Raw genomic sequence first — 21578 nt, forward strand, 5'->3', positions numbered from 1 at the left:
TAAGTGAAATGTTAAAAATACAATCTTGTACAACTGAATTAATCTACTGTGGTTAGATTTTCGGCTTTTCGTCTGAATTCATTGCTGAATTATTCAAAATCCTTTTAAAGCGGTTTGCTTTATTGTGTAGAACTGGATACCAAAAGGTCTGGAGGAACAATAAAAATGTGCATGGGAGGACTTTGTTCGTTGTCTTCTAGGTAATAAAAACGATACACAACGGAGAGATTTTAACACAAGCCGACACATAGTTTCTTGCAACGAGCCTGTATGGAAGCCCTGAGAGGCAAGTTAGGAAAGGGGATGAAAGTTTTTATTCATATCTTTCTAGGTAATTTTTTTTTCCACCAGTGAAAACGGGACAATTAAACTCAAGCAGACATTAACTTGTTTTTAATGGAAATTTGAATTTTTGTGAGATTACCAAAAAAATAAGACTTTTTCAAATTATGAATAAAGGAAAGTAGTTTCCTTTGGCTTTAACTGGCGTCTAAGGGCTTCCGTACCGATGACGGTGTGGGTTTAAAAAACCCGAACAGTACATTTTCTAAAGACAACAGCTGACCTGTGCAGAGAGCAAACCATAAAGAAGAATGAAATCGAGGACTAAAGTTTTCAAAACGAAGAACCATCAATTATGTCTGTATCAAAAATGTGTGCCAATCATCTTAGGACTGATAAACTAATTGATCCTTTTTTTTTTTTCCTTCAGCTAAATATGGTCGTACAAACATTTCCATTAAAAAGTGCAATGCTGTTAATCCATCAAACCACCTCTGCTTTTCTTGGCGCGTTGTTCGTTGTGCACGATAAATATTATAAGGCCCTATCATAACAGAGTTTCAATATTCATGGCATAGCAGTTTTTCTCATTTGTTCTCTTCAGTGTTTGGCAGTAACTTGCTATCAGATAGGAATGTACCAGCTGGTGATGACTTTGTAAAAATAGATGTAAACAGTTTTCCAGTTCTCACACAAAGAGAGGAACTTAAAAACATCTCTCCCTCTCACACACTCACGCACGCACACACACACACAACATACATGGGCGGGAAAATATAAGAAATCCTATTTTGTGCTTTCTAAGAGTATTCTTTTGATAGAATCTCATCCTAGTCGTTGATGAAATGTTTATTTCCTCGTCTTCGCCCTTACATGGGTCTACCGTCGGTGGGTTTGTTCACCTTTTTCTCATATGTCCCTCGATGTTTGTACCCGGAGACATATCCAGAAGTGTCAACCATGTCTACTCGCCCGGCCTTCCCTTTCCCGCGGCCCGTCTCATCAAAGCGCTCCTTGTGCGATCCTGTAAACTTGGTGGTGTCTGTGAGACGACTCACTGTTGGCGAGGCCACGGCTCTCTGTCAGGAAGTTTGCAAAACAGTTGAGTTGTAACTGATCGCTGGTAAATGGAGACACGAATCTTGTGAATCACATTTTTCTGATCTTACTGTGACTCCTGCGATGACTGGCGCCTTCCCTTCTATCAGCTGGAAGACCTCGGCCTCGGCCTCCTCCCCGGTCTTGTCTTTATATTTCTTCCTGGCCAGCTCTCCGAGTGCAGCCTTGAATTCATCAAATGTGATGGTGCGAGAGGATTTCTTCCTGAAATGTAGGAGGGAAAGGAGCCTTAAAAACCTCAAAAGATATATCCGTCTAACTGTTTCTCCAGACACAGAAACACAGCTTTAAGGTTTGTTTATATCAGTAGGCTAGAAAAGTCTGAAATGTAAATGTTAAATGGTAAAAAAAAGAGAAATTTCACTGATTAGATCACATCCTCCGGACAGTTTCAGTACATAAACATCAGAACAGCTCCACTGACTGCAGTCTGTATTTGCGTCTCCTTATGTTGTCCAGTGTCTTTGAGTCTAATTGTCACATAAAGAATTCAACCAAGTACCTCTGAGGATGTTATGGTCAATAATCGAGTCAAACTGTTTTAAGCAGTTTAATTACAGCAGCACAGCTCATCATCGGCCCTCCTCCCTTTTAGAGTGCTCCAGTTGTTTAACTGGCCTTTTGCCTATTTCACTTCCATGTTAAAAGTGCTTAGTAACACAAACACAAACATCCATTGCTGTGGTGATAAATCCCTCAAACAACAGCCTATAAAGCTTACAGTCTCCCCAGGCAACTTGCTGCCATAGCAACGAGCTACAGCAAACATTTGGGTTTATTATTAATTTGACTCATTCAGTGACCGGTTTTGTTTGGGCAATCCTTCAGAGGTGAACATTTGAGAGCTCCATTCCTCTGCGTCTGTTCCATGCTGTCTATTGTCAGAGGAGGAACTCGACTTTCAGCTGCTGTTTCTGTCCAAGGAAGATAACTGAGTCTAGTCTGTAAATGACATGCACAGTTCTCCGAAGCTTACAAAAGGTTTAGCTGAGGAAATGAGCCGCAAATCAGATGTTAAGGGGGTGGTGATAGGTTTGAAAAGGACCATGGTTAGAGGGCAAGTATAACTTATTTTAGTGGGGGATGGTGTGTTAGTGAACCATCCGTGGTATATGATCCACATGGAGCTGAGTAGGTTTCATGCAAAAACACTCCTGTACCGTCAATGATCATGCTCACCAGTGTGAAATACACCACAGTCTGGAAAACAATATGTTGATACTAATTAATTAATCCACATCCATAGCTTATGTGGTGTTGTTCTGGCAGGCAGATAGCACAGCCGAGACAGATCTTGTGTGATTAGCCAGTGCTCATTAAGATGTTTAATTTTTCGTGTGCAAGCAAGAAGCTTTGACACTGATTAAAAGGAAAGTGGTGATATGCATCTCTGGCATGGCTGCCCTCCCCCTACGCAGTCATGCCTGGAGTTAGAAACTACATGAAGATGAGCCCCTCCCCCCAGTACTGTAACTCTTTTTATTCTGTGGGTGGCTCTGAAGTGTATACACATTGCATGCTTTGCTCAGATTTTACTGTGCTATCTTCCTCAACATACTCCAGAGCTGTGGACCTCGTTGAAAATGCATGCTGGACTATCCGGGGGCCCTCCATAGAGTCTGCAGTGCCTGCTTTACACACCCCATGACTTAATGTACACAACACTGCACAGATCCACCACCAAGAGCACGCTTGAAAAGACAGAGTATGTTTTTCCTTAAGCCTTTATAGTGACCCCACTGTGTTAGCAAATGTCTCAATCCAGCCCACTGGTAGAGCAGGATGTAAACAAGTCATACTGTCGTCTCTATATTCTTATACAAACAGAAATATAAACATTGATCACCATGCCAACAAGTGAAGGTGTTTCTGCTGACGACTAAAAAAGCAAAGACAGTTCTTTGGCTTTAACAAATGAAAGAGCAGTCAGGAGACGTAGTCTGTTAAGAAAGCTTGAAATGATAAATATAATGTCTATTATGTAACCCAGTTTAGGTCTCTGCAGGATCTGAATTCACATCAATAGACTGTGAGTGGGCCATAGTTAGATAAACATGTTTGTAGCACACTGGTTGTTGTCCGTGTCCATTCTGTCAACTCAACCAGAGATTTCCACTGATGATTTTGTTTATTTCTCTTTTTTTGGTGGAAGGTGAATTATATATGAAACCCAGGCAGAATTACTACACTTTAGGCAAAACAGAGTGTTTCTTTCTGTGTTCCTTTAATGAGATTTTGGGTGGTTTTTGCCTTTTGTCTTCTTTCAGACTAGCGGAAAGAAAATGTCTACAATACAAGTTGCAATGTTCCGTACACCTATATGCAATACAGTAAATAACTGTCTCCACGTAAGTTATCAACAGGGAAATTTCAGGTGTTATCCTAGATACTGTATTTTTATTTCCACGTTTTCCAACACAACAGCTTTCCTGCATTTGAAAGGGATCACCTTTAGGCAAAAATAGTTATTGGCAGGGATTTCAGTGGAATTGGGCCTTTGATGACCAAGCAGACGATGGAAAATCTATTAAATCGATGTAAAAGTCAGATTTGACTTTTCTTATACCGTTTCTGCTCCTGCAGTAAGACATGATGATGAATGGTTTCCAGCCATACAGCTATTCTGGTGCTGTCATGCAGAATAATCCGTATCCAACAATAATAATTCAACAAAGGATTAAAAAAAAAAGAATTCAAAGTAACTCTGGATGAATGACATCTTCAAAATAACCATGCGATAAACCACACAAGCCCACATTGTAAAATCTCCGTCCCTTTCTATAACAGCTTTATTCTATGCTACTGCGTATAATTACATGCAACTTACTTACAATGTAGCTATCATTTTGAAATGCTAATTTCAGGTGAGCGTTTTATGTACTCTCCATCTGTCAGAGTGATATCCTGAATAGTGCACATATGCAGATGAATCGTTTTTCTCCAGTGGTAAAATAACATGGAGGTAGCAGCTTATTATTAAACTGTGCATTACAAAAATCAAGCAGTGCAGAGTCAGTGAAGCCTGAGGAGATCCATCATGAGCCATGCTGGCCTTTTGCTCCGTCTGCTGTTTCTAATGGACAGCCTCATCTGAACCAAATCAAGACTTAAAAGTAGAGCACGTTTTAAAATTACTCATGAAAACCGCTCTGCCTGTGTGCTTTGTTGGTTAACAAAGAGCCGCTTGTATGTGACTGTGTGCTAAAAGATTAATTGAACTCTCTGACCTCTACAGTAACAAATGAGAAACTGCCTTTCCAATTGACTTCCTTAAAAGCCTTTATCTTCACAGTCTGTTCCTGCGGTCTCAATTCTATCGTTAGTGCAACACTTCTGTAGCCATTTGAGCACGCAACTTCATGTAGCCAATAGAGGAACACTGTTATGAGATCTGGGCTAGAACTGATAAAAAAAAAAGACAACCGAATGCTAGAATTTCTATTAATTTAATATGACATAGTTTGCTTTGTGCACAATAAGGTTGGTGTCTTTCTTACTTGACTTTGCTGAAGACGATGTCCACGTCAGTGAGGGTGATGTTCTTGCCGTCAATCACGGCGCAGTCTTTGCAGAGTTTGGACCAGTTCTTGCCGTGCATCTCCTTGCCGGTGGCGCGGGTGTCACCATGAATGGCAAAGCGTCGAAACGACTCCTCCAAGGCGGTCAACTCCACCGGCGTGGACGAACCCACTCCTCCATCGCTGGTTCCATTAGACTCGGTGGAAAGCCTTTTGGATGTTCGATCTTTAGACTGGTCACTATGGGGCCGTAAAGAGACCGAGCTAATGTTGGGGTGCTTGGCTGTCTGAACCTTAAAGTCGTCTATGCTGTCTCTGCAAGAGAATAAATTGTACAACATTCATCAAATTCACCATCTGTGTGCTGTACAACGTGTTAATGAAAGTTTTCAGTTGCTGTGACGTAATGAAAAGTCCACTAAGCCCAAACAGATCATTGAATATTCAGACAGAAAAGCTCACTGATTTGATCAGAATCAAGTCATTTAAAAGAAAATCAATTAATCACAACCTACACCTGGATACCAGAAAGGAAGAGGAGGATTTTTAACAGAAATATGTCTGATGTAATCCCGTTCTGCATGACTTGCACGTACAGCCTGAATGATGGCTTCAGGTCGAGACACAACTTGCTAATTCGCTTTTGGCTGCCTCTTTTTGTAAGGTAACTAACAATAGAACAGACAAGCTCAGCTGTGCTGCTGCACTCACAATTTCTGTAAATGGGAAGATTTCTTATGTTTTCTGGCACAGAGGTGTAAATTATCAGTAGATTTCGGTGGAACTCATACGCACAAATATGAAGAAACAAAGGAGCAGATGTGTCTTTGAGCAAACAAAATGTGAATTGGAGGCTCGTGAAGTAGATGACTACTAAAACTTACTTCTGGTCTGCCATGGTTGAGCAGGAATTCGGTTCCCTTTGTGAAGTGCTGGGATTAGCTGACTTATGTTTTCTCTTTGTGCTGTGGAAAAGATAAGAATGGAGGTGATTAATGTGCGAGCACGTGTCTGTAAAGATGCGAATGCCAAAAGGGAATAGAAGAGATAAGATCAATCAAATTAGAGGAGATAATACAGCATTACTTCGAAAGCACAACATTACACAAGTCATTCTCATGACTAATGCTGCAAATGCGTACTTCTAGTTGATACAAATTCACACAATTTTGATAAACAATTTAAATGTCTTTCAAATTATTTTACATTATTACTTTTAGATTAGTGGCATCAGATAAATTGACTTCACCTTGTTATTAGGCTGTACTATTTAGGGGCAAAAAATGGAAAACAACATGGACATAATGATGGAAATATGACATTTATGATAGTTAATGTGATCAGGCTGTCGTGGAATAATTGTGACAAGCCTAATACAGTTTAATCATGCTCCATAATAAACCCAGTTTAAAAGGGCACAATGCCTAACCCAGACTAACATACATGCTGAGAGATATTCAGAAAAAAACTTTCAGAATTTACTGCATAAGCTTCAAAATGAAGGCGTTCACAATCACTTCTTATCAGTAACACAATCACCAACGACACATTCTGGTATGCTGGTTTGTTAGGCGTGATTTGTTGTCTTGTATTTGTTTGCTGTGCACTGACATGATTTCTCTATCTTGCTTTGGGTGACTTCATCCAGTCTGAGCACAGGGATTTCTCTCTAAACACACCATCCTGATTTGCATCTAAATATACACAGCAGCAGCCTCACTCCTCCTCAAGTCAGCTTGAAATAATCATACTAAGTGGTAAGTAAAAAAAGAAAAAAAGCAGTAAGTCATTCTTCTGTTTCTGCGAAGATAATGTAACTCTGTCTGCAGTATATTTGTAGTTATATATAACTACAATGAAACAATATTTGATGGATCTCTGCTCACCTTTCAGCTGTTCCCATACTCAGCTCAGCATCCTTAAAGAAAGCAACTGACACCCGATAGAATCTCTAAAACAGCTAGCCAAAAGTTGCACTGAATACAGCCAAAATACAAAGTCAAAACAAGAAAACACAAGTGTGATCTTTTGTTGAAACCACCCGTTCTAGCTAACAAAGTTTTAACAGCTCCCTCGAGTCACCAGTAAAGTGTTCACTCACCCCCAGTGGCAGTGGCATAAGCCAAGGGTTTTGTTTCCACAACCCTATGGCCAGCAATCACAAATGTGACCTCACTAAGTACAGTCGACACTTAAATACAAAGATTCATGTTTTCACATACAAAAGATTAACAGTGCATAAAGGCATTATAAAAAGAATGTCAATCCGTTGAGAGAGAGAAGAAAAAGAAGAGATTATTAATGTGTATGAATAATGGCATTCACTGCTATGAACACTGGGAACCCATTGTCCGATGCCAGTGGCTTCTCTGTGACCCATGCCCATTTCTTCACACATACACGCATGGTGACATCGCAGCGTACCACTATTGATGGCAGGGGTTTCTGTCATATGTCATCGAGTACTTGTGCCAAGACAATAGTGATGGATTTATCGAGGTGGCTAAAGCCTAAATGTAACAGCAATGAAGTATGGCAAAGCACTATGAGTGAGTACAGTGAGTAAAGCAATTTCCATCATCAAAATAATCTCTTTATATAAAACCACAGTGTGAAACTGTGAGGACTAACCAAAAGAAAAACTACAGTTATTTTAAGTGGAGCTCAGTAACATCCACAACTTGAATATTAATAAACATTAGGGGCAAAATCAACAATTTACAATAAAAGAGGATGGTTTAACCTCTGAAATGTTTTTTTTTAATTTCACATTTGTAGTGTTTTACTGTTTGACTCTCTGCCATCCAGACTTTTGTTGCACATCGGGCCTCTCTCCGTTCCCCCACTCATTTCCTGTCTGTATCCCTGCTTGTACTTTTCAATAAAGGTAAAATGCTCTTTACTTAATAGTCCGGATCAGACAGAATAAGACAAGATACGTTTAGAAGACATGGGAACAAAGTTGCAAAGGTAACGTTCAACACCACTGAAGGCTATCTGGCAGGCAGGGGGTGTGGTGAAGAGAAAAGAAAAGTAGGATACAGGTGAGTGTGTCGATATGAAGGTAGCGAGATAATGGAGGGTAGTAAATGTGTGACTCAGAATCTGGGATCAGCGCGCCACTCAACAGGGAGGCAGTGACTGTGGTGGAGAACAGAGGAAATACGCTCTGTGGATGGGGTTCTTGTAATGAGTTTTTGGATTGGCTTGAGAAAAAGAGAAGAAATGTTTTGAGACAATAATCCATACAGGACGTAATCAGGGTGTAATCGGAAATGGCAGAGCTGTTATAAGTAGGTATAAGCAGAGAGGACTATATCGATTTATGCGTGATGCAGAGAATAGTGACCCGTCAAGCGTGGCCCTACGAAAGGAAAACACCTGTTTTACAGCTATTGTGACTAAGAATATAATAAATCCAAAACTTGGTTTCTTGCAAGCAGAAGAAGAAGAGAGTGTGAGAGTAGAAGGCAGCATGATAGACAGGCAAAGCTGAGGGTCATTCACACAACAATGAATTTATGTATCAAACTCATAAATTAAACAACAGTTTAGCCTATACTTTGAAATAAAAGACAAACAATGTATTTATTTCAATGAAACCAGTTCAATCACATCTAGGGCCTGTCATTATTTTAAATACTAACACCAAGAGCACTTTACCATTTTACGCTCCCTTTGAATCATCATGTTCAGTCAAGCAGTTTGACTACATACAATTCCAAGTTCATGTTGCAGATTTACTGAGGTTTCATCATTGCTGACTTTACTTTTAGTGGGGCTCCACGTCCTTTCAATAGAGTAGCTGCTCGCTGTGCCTTTTCCTTTGTGCTTCATTGACAACGGCCAAATCTATGAAAAACAAAGGAATCTTTTCATTCTCCTCCTACAATTCATTGCCAGTAGATTCAAGTGCCTGAGTCCTCAGTACAACAAGCCTCTTCCAGCGACATCATGATCAACGCATAAAAGAGAGGTCATTTGCACTGCACTCATAGTATGAACTCGTGATTAGATGAAAACGAATGTGGCCGTCTGACAATGCTTTTTCATTTGGCCCAATTTTTACTCTGCTACACAAGGAAATTAGACCAACACAACCCTCGTTTCAGATTTGTTTTGCCTCGCGCTGCTTTTTTTCTGCTCCACTTTGCCACATACAAATGAGAAGCCATTTGGTTAAGAGCGGATCCCCAGAGACAAATCTACGACTGGATGACAGCACGCTTACATACGGTTGCCTTCTGGCAATACAATGCACACGTGAGTGCTTTACCATAAATTGACCCATTTTGAACTGCATCTATTCATAGCGGCAATGGACTGCCCTGACTGCCTGGTTCTACTTAGTCTGAAGGAATGGAGAGAACGGGCAACCTAAAATGCATAACAACAAAACAATTGCTGTTTAACTGTTAGTTTGGCAGATGGTGTTTATCTCATGAAATGATGTCACTGTCGTCCGTCTGATGTGGGAGTGTTTGAGTGAGAGGACAGTCTACTCCTCCATAATGCCATCACGGTTAGTGGGCTTGCGGAGATCCCATCTGCTTTCTCTCTCAACTGAGATCCAGACAGCTGCTCTGAACCGTGACTGAATGTCAATCAATCGGAAATCGGAATCTAAAAAACCCGAGACCATCAACGCGTCAGTGAGACCCCCACGATCTTCTCAAGACTCATTCTTGTCTGGTATACAGTAGCAGTCAGGTGTGTCCACTCTTTTTACTGGTACCGTAAATGTCTGCCAGCTTTTCCTTCCTCATGAATGGTTCGTATACTTTTGAACAGCATCAACCAAATAAGCAACTTGTAAGCAAAATTGTCATCACTTTCATGGCCCGTTACATACCAACTAGCCTCAGAGTCCCTAGTTTAAATCCAGTGCTTTTATCGTTTACACCCTGTCTGTGTTTTGTCTTGTCATCATCTCTAAAGTAAACGATCAATATAACGAATAACTACATCACAGTTCCCTCGACAGCTAACATCAACAAGTTCTTCATTTACAGTCTCCAACAAAACACGTAATGACACCTGCCTCATCATTATACATGGTCTATCTATTCAAACTCATGACCAGTTCCCGGTTTGATCACAGTCCCCAGACTTCACTCTCTGCACAGCACAAGACAGCATGACATCAGTATGTTGAGCCCCAGCTCTGAGGTCAGCACCATGCCGCCTCTGTCGGTCCTTGTCCCCTTACCCGTTCAAACTGCTCTGTGACTCAAACATCTTGGCAGGCAGAGTGCTGTAGAGATGTTTCAAACACGCTGCAGAAGTTATTGTTGGCAGCATCATGCAGACAAATAGAGGTAGGCTATAAGAAAGCCTACGGATTCTTATGCAACTTCACATTTCAGAGGACTACATGATGCCAGGGACAGCAGAAGTGCCTCTGACATGGCACAAATGCAGAAAAGCCTGTGGGACCAGTGGCAGATAAGTTCTGAATACAGTAGAGTTTAAGATTTTTAGAAGGCTGACTGTGTTTGTGCTAACTGTGAACAACTCATTTAATGTATTTGAAAAGACCTAATGTCTGAATAAGCAGAGAAATTAAATACATAATAGAAACTACTCTGATATGTCATGAGGACGTGAAAGTAAAATCCTCCCTTAGGATTTGTATTCCAAAAAAAATATGGGTCAACGAGAGTTATCTGCAAAGTATTCCCTTTATTCTGTTAAACTCAAAAGAGATTCAGAGAGAAAAAAACAAAACACATTACCTTTCATGTGGCAGAATGTCTTTAAATGCTGCTGCTCACAAAATAACCTCTTTTCTGTTGATATAACCGGTGCCAAAGCAACATCTAATACAATTTTGAACAATTAAAAGTTGCTGCCATGGAGCCAATTTATCAAGGTGATGTAATCACTGTATATGCGTTTAGATTTAAGAAGAACACTTTGTACTTCATTCACACACCACAGATGAGCTCCATTCATCAGGATGCTATAGTAAATGAGGGCATATATCTTAGAATTTTTTTCATGCCTAATTATGTAACTCCCTACACATAACCCAGAAGCTTGGCATTTAGGCTGCAATGCCTTGTCAATTATTCTCTCTTAACATGAAAGATGTTTACTGGAGGACTCTTTGACATTCACTGAGCTCGCGTTTGAATGATAAACAGTGGATAAAAAGCTCATGTTTATATTACTGAATATGGCTACAGCTGCTGGTGAATGCAGAGTGCCTGAGCGCGTTTCTTGAGCGAAACATGTTACATAAACTTGCGAATGCCAGATTCACACAGAGCCCACGTGATACGGCTGTTATTGTCAGCCCTTAATGCATGTATGCCAATGCAGAACACAGTGAATGACAGGTGTGAGAGAATCGTGCACGTCCTCGCGGTTTAAAAGGCGCACTATATTGCAAAGTCAGTACAAAAACAGGCATGCACAACCATGCAAACAGCACCTCCAGGCATCAGCTGAATTTTCCTTGCAGATCTGACACAAGCCAAAACAAGCAACATTTCGATTCTTCTCATAAAATAATAAGGACCAATACCGTTTTAATCACCTGGTGACGTAATCCTTCGGCTCCTTGTGGATTTTACAAAATCCTAATTGCACGGTGAGGGGCTTTGAGGTGTCTTTCCTCCCCGCTGCCTGAGCTCAAGTAGCCTCCCGACGGCTCAATCCCTAAGAGATGCTGAAGAGAAACCAGTGTGCTGATTGGCTGGCGCCCTGCACGACGCACTGTTTTGTTCTTGTGTGGTTGTTGTTGTTGTTGTAATCTGTAGTGGTGCCACAATGGTGAGCGGAGCGCTGACAAGCAGGCAGTTTGTGTTCTGGAGGCGGAGGCGGAGATGGAGGATGTTAAAGACGTGGATGGTTTTATCCGAGAGAAATTAACAGCTTCCTTAATTAACAACCTCAAGAGCCTTAGAGGAAGGAATGCGAGATATAGGGCAATGGTCACATACAGTAGCAATAATAATAATAAAAAAGGGGGATATTTTTAACTAAGTCCAAACGGATGGACTCTTGTCCCGGTTCAGGATGTCCTGAGGTCCTGATGGTGGGATGGACTGTGGGTGGCCGCAAGGAAGCGTCCTCAGGGACTACAATTCAACCCTCAATAATTTTACCAGGAGTTTAATTAAATCAAAACAATTACCTCACTCTTTCTCAGCCTTCATGCATGATGGCGTTACGCTTTCATTCTGTAATCTCTGGTGTCTTGGTGATGGCTCAACAGACAAAGTGTCAGCAGTCTCTTGGATGTGCAACTCAAATAGGCGAACATGCATTCAAAATAGCGATACAGTTGATCACGATGAAAGCAACCTGAACAGAGTGTCACCACTGCATGACAAAATAGTTTAGCCCAAGCTGCTTCCATTGCACCACTGCGTGGCTGACTGCAGACTACGGGGAACAGACACACTGATCGACACAGTCTGCATCAATACCTCACAGTCAAACTGAGCTGCAACAGGTGCTGTGCAGCATATCTGAAATGATTGTAAACCAGACACTTTTGAACAAGAGGAGAGCACAATTACCTTATTAGAAACTATGTTTACGTCTACAGTTTAATAGCCAATAAACAGTAACATTTTGTCCAAGTCAACTTCAATTAGACAGGAAGAAGAGCACAGTAGGTGTGAAATCCTACATAGTTATGGTGAGCTGCATTTTCTCTATCTTTTGTCATCTGACTCAAGCCTACAGTATTTGATATTTCTTCTTTCATGTAAAGTAATGATAAAACCGAAGGCTTCTTTTTAAATTAACTTTAAACTTTAGTTTATTTTTGTCATATATGTCATCCCTCAATGAAGTACACTATTACTTTATGTATTTTTTTAAAATGTGAGCTGTGATGAATGTAAGAAAAAAACACAAATCATAATATTGAAAAATACATTTAGGTTCTTTCAGTTTCAGAGTCTCAGTATAAAGAGTTATGTTAGATTTCTTTTAAGTGAAGTTACTTAGAAAAAACTATATGGCTTTTAGTTACTTTATTTTTTTACTTACTAAATCCATTCAACCTTAAAAATATCATCAGAGTACTTTTTGGATAAATTCAAATCAAGCTTTGAACATATTAGACCTAAAAGAACTGAAGACAACCACAAGATTTTGAGCTCAACAAATAGTATATAATTTAAATAAGAATACTTTTTTTCTTGTGTCTCTCTATGTATTTTCAATATAAATATAATGCATTAATGCATCAAACAAATTGTCACTACCAAAAGATATAAATGCCTGAAGGAATACTGTATTGTATCTTTCATTCTAGTCTTTGTTATCACGTGTTCAAGATGTAATCAAAATCTAAGCAACACCTGTACGTTTAATACTGAGATAGGTCAAAATGTCAGAGGTGAGGAATCCCTTACTCGCATAAAAGTTAATATCCCCTTTTGTACAACATGTGATTACGTCAACAACATCTTAGTTGAAGAAGGAAAGGAGCAGATGAACAGTAGTAACAGTGTAGGTCACATTTCAGTCTGTTCTGTCTTAAACTGATGGAGGTGACTGAAAATAAGACAAAAATTGGATCAACTGTTAAGAGTATTTTATATAAATCAACTGCAACATACAGTTCACATAGTAACTTAAAACACAAATCACTAAGCATCTACAGCCCTCTAGTGGTAAACAATATACCTTGATTTGACTTTAACAAGCCCTCCCCAGAGTCTTGAATAAAATGTATATTAAGCTTTAATATAAGGCCTGACAAGAAAAGTTGTCCTTTATGGGGAAAACAGAACACACTCAACAGAGAGTTGCTTTATATCATACAAATATAAGAGGTGGCAAATATCTCAGCAGTCTGTAAAATTAATAACAAAAAAATATCACTGAGGACAGCGAGTGGCATATCACAGAAAACTATGTGTGTATCCTGTTGTCTCGCTTAATTGAGAACACCTTTTAACAGGGTCACTATCCAGGCCCACTAAAAAACATCAGTGATCTTAAGCATGAACGTATTGCTGAGCTTACTGTTGATTCATTTTGGACTGAGACCAGCCAACAGAGAGGAATTTCCCCTTTTGCTTTGTAGGTCTTCCTCATAAGATTTGGCTCAGCAGCAAGCACCCCTTATGGAATTATGTAACCACAAACTGACCTCATTTGCCATAAGAAATCTTGTGCAGTGCAAGTAGTTTCACTCTAACATCTGAACTGACTGCACAATAAAGAATGAACTGGACTGTTTCTAATGGCAGCAATTCCTTTACACTTCTTCCAAGCTGAAACATGCATAAATCCCAATCTTACCAATTTTCTATTAGTCTGTATCCTTTCACTACTGACTTTCCACTCCTCAGAGTGGCAATGTACTGTGAGAGTTTAAAATAGCTAATAGTTCATTTTTGCTCTTTCAGTGGCAGCACGGAGAAAGGCGCAGCTGATTCATTTTTATGCTGCTAGAGTAGCGAAGTAGATCACAGTCTGGAGGTGGTATGATTTTGAAATGTCTAGTGTGTCACCCTGTCATCAAGTAGGCAAGAGAAATAATAATGATAAAGCAACCATGACATATTTATACTCTTTACTGTCAAATTCAGTTAACATGTTTGCTTAATTTTACAAACTTTATCAAATCCAGTGTCAGCTTCATTGCTTTTAATAAAGCAAAGCATTTGTCCTCGTTGGGCTCTCTCTTTTGGTGATCAAAAGAAAAAAAAAGAAGAAAAAAAGTCATTAAAAAACACTATATTGCCAAAAGTATTCGCTCATCTGCCTTTACACGCATTTGAACTTAAGTGACATCCCATTCTTAATCCATAGGGCTTAATATGACATCGACCCACCCTTTGCTGCCTTTACAACTTCAACTCTTCTGCGCACGCCTTCCATAAGGTTTAGGAGTGTGTTTATGGGAATTTTTGACCATTCTTCCAGAAGCGCATTTGTGAGGTGAAGTCAGACACTGATGTTGGGCCCGGCTCGCAGTCTCCGATCTAATTCATCCCAAAGGTGTTCGACATCGACATACAAAATGCCCTTTGGATTAAAAAAAAAAGAAAAAAAAAGTATATACAGTCCATACTGTAGTTTGATGATGTGTCAAACTGGCATCAGGTTCAAGATGTCCTCTGTCCATATGAAAGTAATGGGGTTCCACACATTTTCATAACATAGTGCCGGTCAGAATCTATGCCATCCCTGAATTAGAAGCTTAGAACTTCTAATAACGTCAGAAATAAATGCAAATTACGATGATTTACAGCTACAAGAAACAGTTCAAGGAAGCCACTGTTGCAAAGGTTCTGCAACTAAATATGGATGTGTATGAACAACTTGGTGTTTAATAAGTCTGGAGATTTTATCAAAGTACTCTTTGATAAAACTCTACTAAAATCATACAAAACTGATTCATTTGCATTCAATTTTGAGTCTTAGAGTTCAGGCATGCCAGCAACTCTGACCAGGACTGTAAGATGTTCCTGTGAGCAGCATATCCTGATCCACCACTTTTCAGACAACAGTTACAGTCAATTGTTGCCTGGAGCCATAACTGAGCTGCCCAGAGGGTCTTGCACCTCAGGAACGGACTTCACACTTGCACTCTGAGGCCCCTCATCCTCAGGCTTATAGCTTTTGAAGACACTCATGGACATTTCCCCTTTAGGACAGAGAGCACAAAAAGAGCAAAAGTTTTCCTTAAAAAAATACATAGACTAATGTTCTTTGCTAACTCATACAAATAAACTACACCAATGCATGTCCAAATATTTGTATGTATCAGACTTGTAGGCAGACATGGTTTAAAATTACAATTTGCGCCATGCATTTGGAAATGCTGAGATCCTTGTACAATGTAGCACACAATAAATATTGTGGATTACATATTGTTGTTATTGTCAGGGAGTTGTTCAGCTGTTGGAGTTGCATTTGTTCCCATTATGTCATTCTTTCTGTCTTTTTCTTCTCACCACATTTTTGGTTGACTCATAAGTTTAAGTTTAAGTCAGGTACTTACTCATCTCACATTCGGTGGGATTCTTTGTGCCGTAATGGAAACTGTTGTCCTTTTCTGCTGATTTCTTAAAGTTCTGCAACTAAACCAAACAGTTTCTTAAGTCAATAATTACACAACTGATTCATGTAATTCTTTTTTTTTTCTAAAGAGAGAGATATGAGCGGACCCGGATACCTCTGAACATATGGACTCCGAAAGTCGGAAGGTGAATGGGACTTTGTTGTCAAATTTGCAGGAACTGCAGGAAAACCAAAGTGGCGTTATGTGTAATTCTTTACAAAAACTAGCTTCAATAATTCCACATAAAAGACGTTAAGAACTATTACCTTGAACTCTGTGATAATGCTGGCTCACAATCAATTGAGCCTTCTTCCCTCTTTAAGAGAAAAAAAAAGCTTCAAACACAGAGGCCTGACAAATGAATGACAGTATGAGGCAGAAGGTGGGTCTCACCTGTGGAGTCTCATGTTGGGTTTTTGCATCACGAGGCTTTTCAGCTTCAACGTCACGATTTTTGGCTTCTTTTTGGCGCTTTTTCTTTACATAGTCATATGTGCTTATGCCTTTGTAAGCTGTAAAGGCAGAAGCAGAACAACGATGAGAAGAAGAAATAGTGAGGATTAACAATTGTAGGAGGGGGAAAATAGCCCATGAAATTGTCACTCACACAGGTAAAGGTGAAAGCCCAACAGATGACTGAGCAGCAGCAGGCAGATGGTGCTCAGCATGACTGTGATGAAGGCTAAGATGAGGAGACCGGCTGAACTGATCTTTATGGGAGCTAACGGTAAAAAGACCAGCCACGTTGTGTTGCCCAGACCAGCTTTAAAAAGAGAGCAAAACAAGAACAACACACACAAAAAGGAAACTTAGAATGATGAAAATAAAAAGAACAAAATCAAAGCTTTCCTTTTATTCAGTATGTGTCAGAATATAAGAAAAAAAGTAAATACAACCTCAGATTAACAACAGCACGCTTAATATAACACCATGTCATCATTTATTTAGCCAAAATTGAACAAAAATATAGAAGCAGTGTGGGAAAAAAAAACTCCTTTTGCATTAATAACCACAGCATTTCAATCAGGTTGAGGTCTGGGCTCTGACTAAATCATTGCAACCTCTTGATTTTTTTTCTTTTTCAGCCACTTTTGTAGATTTGCTGCTGTATTTGGGGTTATTGTTCTGTTGCATTACCCAAATTCAGCTTGTCAGACAGATGGCCTCACATTTGACTCTAGAATAATTTCGTCTACAGAAAAGTTCAAGAAGGACTACAAGATGTTCAGGGCCTGTAACTGCAAAGCAAGGCCAAATAATCCGCCCTCCACCACGGTGCTTGACAGTTGGTATGAGGTGTCTGATATACTGTTTTGTTTTCACTAAAAACAATTATCACTGCTAGTTTGGTGCTGTGTATCATGACCAAACATCTCAGCTTTGGTCTCATCTGTCAAATGAATATTGGTGAACAGAAGTCGTGTGGTTTGTTCAGATGCAACTTTACAAACTTAAAATGTGCTGCCATGTTCTTTTTTTAGAGAGAATGGACGTACCCCCTCCAAACAAGCCATACTCTTTTTTCTAATTGTACTATTGTGAACTTTAACACCTAACATGATACATGAGGCCTGTCTAGTCTGAGATGTAGCTCTTGTTTTTTTTGCAGTTTCTCTGAACATTGCAGGAGTGAACATGCTGGGATGTCCACTCCTGGGAAGATTGACAGCTGTCTTAATTGTTTTACCATTTGAAATAATCAAGTAAATAAATTCCCTGCAGAAGGGTGGACACAAAAATCAGTCTGGAAATGCACTTAGAACCCTTCCCAGATGGATGGGCAGCAACATGAGGTTCTCTTTCCTTCTTTCAGTTGTATTAACACACACCTGAATGCTCCAGACCAGCAAAATGCCATAGCGTCTGCTTTCATAGAGCTGCTCACACCAACTGAAGATTAGTTAATCAAGTACATTTGAATAGCAGCACCTGGCTACCATTTTAATTCCTAAGGAAGCACTTAGAATATACAGTTTCTCACACACTGCTTCCATATTGTAACTTGGGTTTTGTTCAGTCAATAATGATGCGTTGTATATTGTTTTCAATCTGAGGTTGGATTTATGTCATTCTAAGACCTGGTAAAAAAAAACAACCAATTATGTCATGATAGGCAAAGCTTTTGAATTGAATGACGGGTGGTTTTTTTTAACATGACCGTGGCTAACTTACCATCAAACTGTGGCGCGGTTCGTAGGCTGTGTGGATCCAGGTAATGTTGAATAAATATGTACAAGATGATAACATTGAGCAAAAGAACACCTATGGTAGCAGAGACAAGCGCCAAAAAGAAGAACCTGAAAGTAACACAAAACCTGATGTTAATTGTTTTGGTGCCATGTTACATTTGGACAGCAGCCATAAAGTCAGGTAGACAAACCATTTGTTCATCGAAAAAGTTACCTTACCGGTAGTTTCTCCCACCCACACAGGTGTTCAGCCATTTGCAATGGTGATCGAAGTTCTCCACACACTTGTTGCAAATGCTACAGTGTTTCACTTTGGGGCCACTACAAGAAAATCATGTTACATCATTAAACTTTTGCGAAGAACGCGAGGAGAGCAAAGCAAAGACTGTCGTTGTACATCTCTGTGAGAACCCAGTGGACAGGAATGAGATAACATCAATGTCTACCAAAACGGCGACTTGGCAAGGCTTTTTGCACAAGAAGGGCCAAAGCAAGCTGATTAGCTGCAACTGAATCTGAATTCGTTGGCCCTCATTTGCCAATTTACCATCTGGGGCAACAGCCAATGTTTCAGGGCTTCCGGGATGATAAACAAATACGTGGATACCTGGATAACAGACAACCAGACTGAGACTTCCTGTTCTGTGTGTCTGCATTGTTTGAATACAGATATATTTTAAACAGCCAATACGTGCTAAATCATTGTCAATGGCAAAAAGTTGAGAATGTATTTAATTTCTTTTATTTTGCTCTCTTCTCTGCATGCTTGCAAAGTTTGCTAAATATGATTGGTTCTTGCTAGACAGTTAATAATTGAAAGCCAGAAAGCATTGGTGATAAATCTTATTATCAGGCATATTTTGTGTTCTTTGATTAGCAGCAATCAAACTTTCAAAATACCAGAAGTTTAACAACATTTGAAGCCACCGTTTGGGATACATACACCTTGACATCACACAGATAACAGTGCAGATCGTGGATAACGTGTGGTTGCTTTGTCCGGTCAAAAAGAGGCATCGGACTGGAATAGCTCTGTTTGGCCCTCACACTGGCATCTGCTGGATCTATCGTCACAGCAGCGATATGGGTGAAAAAGTGTACAATAAACGATATGCCTGTAAGCTGTGCACAACAACAGTCAAGGAAAAGAGCATCAATATCAAAACATACTGCAGTGTTTGATCAATTTAAGTCACGCAAGAACAAGAAACTGAGAACACAGATTTTCAACACAAGCGGATCCTCTGTGTGAGAAATAAAGCCGGAGGACTTCAACGGGTTTTATGGCTGAGGGAAGCTTCAGTAAAAGTAACTAGTGTGTTGACATCAAGCAGCATTCAACATGTAACAAAAAGACCACTGATTATGTCGTTCCAGCTCAAGATAAAGCACACAAAGTCATGTCTGGTATGACTGGAGCCTATACAAGCGCGCCACACAACAAAATCCTTGTCTTAACACTATCAAACAGAACCATAGCAGAGACTAATGTTTGCTCCATATTTAGATAAAAGACCCACTGCAGCACATTTGATGGTCAGTGACATTGACGGCAAGCTTTCTGCTGTGTGTTAAGGATACAGCATAGGCCACGTGGTTCCATGGCTGAGGCAGGAGAGGGATATGGATGCCAAAGCTGGCTATGCCAAGGAAGGTGTAGAAGAGCCACCCAACCACCTGGAGAGATTGAGGGGGCCACGACCATCCGTTGATCCTCGGAGGTTTGGAAGGGACCATCTCATTCTTGCTGCCGCCACGTGCAGGAGCAGTGCGCCTCAACCTCCATCTGAAGCAGTTCATCTGGAGAGTATAAGCACAAGCTGTGGTACACACAGGTCCAATTCCAGTAGAGTATATTTGCCGGGGAAATTAGTTAGGAAAATGAGCTGAAGATAGTGACACTGACTGTTCACCCACTCATGGACAAATACTCTCTCTCACATGCGTGTGTGTATATATATATATATTTATAGATAGTGACAGTGACTGTTCACCCACTCATGGACAAATACTCTCTCTCACATGCGTGTATATATATCTATATATATATACATACACCCTAACCCACACACCCACACACACACATTAGAATAATTTGAACAGATCACAAAGCCCAGAAGCTCTATTATCAAACCACATGGTGGTAATTTACTTGGTGAAATAGCAGCTGTGTGTATCTAGTGTTAATACCAGTAGAAGCTAAATTTTCCATTTGGAGAAATAACAGTAATAACACAACTTTGACACAAAGCCTACAGATCCTGCATATACAGCTGATCCAGAGTGAAAACGTTACACAATAAAAGTTCAACATCTCTGTATTTGTAATCACATGATGTGCCTTTTCTCCAACGCGATTTACACTTTGCTGATAAGTGTGAGGTAAAACATTACAGTACTAATGTGAGAGCTTTTTTAAAGGCAAGAAATAATGATATTTCCATCAACCTCTTCAAAAGTAAATACGCAAAGTGTAAGGTTTTTTGTTGCCTCTGTTTTGCTGAACAACTAAAGCAAGCATAAATGTTTCATTTACAAACTACCAACTCAACTAACCCCTCTAAATCAATGATGCCAACAACAGTCTTTATAAATTCTGTTATCCATAATAAATTACTTACTTTTTCGGGTGAATCACATCAACTATCAAAAAGCAGCTTCTCCTCACGGCAAACGAAGATTCCCACCGCATAATATCCAATAATGCTTTTTCAGCCGGGCAGGTGCTTCAAATAAGTATATCTACAATATGAAAAACATGTGGCATTAAAAAGAATTTAAAGTGCGACAATGTCCTTGTCACTGAAGGACGTGAGTCAGAAGTTGAAGAATCAACTCACTCAGCACGTCTGAGCAGCGTTATGGTAACCGTTCCACTACGCATGCGCACGCAGCTCTTCTCAAGATACCCAGCTTCTTCATTGCAGCCCGTCACTAAGTGAATAAACAAATGTATACAGCTTGCCTTTTAAAACACACAATCATTGGCTTTTATTCTCCCTTTTGGGCCTGGGGGAATACAACCCCCACCCCCAAAATAGTCAGGGCTCTGTTCTCACAAGAGAAAGAGGAAACTACATATACATGTCCACAGAGCACTTCTGCTTTCAAATATAAAGCCTGATCTTTAAGTTGAACTATCAGCCATATTTTCTCACAATATGTAAACTGCATTCAAGTCCGTGTTGTTTTTTTTATTTTGACTTCTTTCATACACCCTAAAATTTTTTTTTTAAAAAGCACACATTTGCAGGTGAGTGAACTTCTGTAGAAATCTCCAGACTCAGCAGGGTGTCTTCACAGCAGCTGAGCTTTCTTACATCCTTTAACTGGAAATGAGATGTAAATTGCAAAGTAACTATTTCTGGATGTCTACTGCTAGCAGAATGTTCACAAGTCATGTCCTATAGTTAAAAGTAAATACATAAAGCA

General features: G+C 39.8%; 2 protein-coding genes across 5 annotated transcripts; both read right to left on the minus strand.

Moving 5' to 3' along the window:
- Positions 1 to 707: 707 nt before the first annotated feature.
- On the minus strand, positions 708 to 11670 carry tppp (tubulin polymerization promoting protein). 4 transcript variants are annotated; one of them, XM_072394380.1, is made up of 5 exons: positions 11461 to 11670; positions 5804 to 5884; positions 4899 to 5234; positions 1452 to 1605; positions 708 to 1361 (listed from the first exon to the last, which is right to left on the minus strand). In XM_072394380.1, exons 2-5 carry the CDS (start codon positions 5815 to 5817, stop codon positions 1152 to 1154), a joined length of 714 nt encoding a protein of 237 aa, XP_072250481.1. In that variant the 5' UTR covers positions 5818 to 5884; positions 11461 to 11670; the 3' UTR covers positions 708 to 1151. The 4 variants fall into 4 exon arrangements, with proteins under 4 accessions (XP_072250481.1, XP_072250480.1, XP_072250482.1 ...); XM_072394379.1 differs by having other exon boundaries at positions 11449 to 11670; XM_072394381.1 differs by lacking the exon at positions 11461 to 11670 and adding an exon at positions 7021 to 7182.
- Positions 11671 to 13462: 1792 nt separating this feature from the next.
- Positions 13463 to 21030, minus strand: zdhhc11 (zinc finger DHHC-type containing 11). The gene is made up of 11 exons (XM_072394382.1): positions 20768 to 21030; positions 19728 to 19946; positions 19090 to 19268; positions 18366 to 18467; positions 18130 to 18254; positions 16565 to 16720; positions 16351 to 16469; positions 16224 to 16273; positions 16072 to 16135; positions 15898 to 15976; positions 13463 to 15540 (listed from the first exon to the last, which is right to left on the minus strand). Exons 2-11 carry the CDS (start codon positions 19944 to 19946, stop codon positions 15410 to 15412), a joined length of 1224 nt encoding a protein of 407 aa, XP_072250483.1. The 5' UTR covers positions 20768 to 21030; the 3' UTR covers positions 13463 to 15409.
- Positions 21031 to 21578: the final 548 nt, after the last annotated feature.

Source organism: Leuresthes tenuis, unplaced genomic scaffold (genome assembly GCF_036924035.1).
Source record: "Leuresthes tenuis unplaced genomic scaffold, fLeuTen1.0.hap1 SCAF_10, whole genome shotgun sequence".
Lineage (NCBI taxonomy): Eukaryota > Metazoa > Chordata > Actinopteri > Atheriniformes > Atherinopsidae > Leuresthes > Leuresthes tenuis.

Coding starts and splice junctions, on each gene's coding strand:
- tppp (XM_072394378.1), bottom strand. Junction 5,235..5,803: donor TCAACCATGGCAGACCAGAA/GTAAGTTTTAGT, acceptor ATTCTCTTGCAG/AGACAGCATAGACGACTTTA. Junction 1,362..1,451: donor CAGTCATCGCAGGAGTCACA/GTAAGATCAGAA, acceptor ACTTCCTGACAG/AGAGCCGTGGCCTCGCCAAC.
- zdhhc11 (XM_072394382.1), bottom strand. CDS start 19,946: ATGAACTGCTTCAGATGGAGGTTGAGGCGCACTGCTCCTGCACGTGGC. Junction 16,721..18,129: donor AACCGCGCCACAGTTTGATG/GTAAGTTAGCCA, acceptor CTCTTTTTAAAG/CTGGTCTGGGCAACACAACG. Junction 15,977..16,071: donor CGGAGTCCATATGTTCAGAG/GTATCCGGGTCC, acceptor TGTTTGGTTTAG/TTGCAGAACTTTAAGAAATC.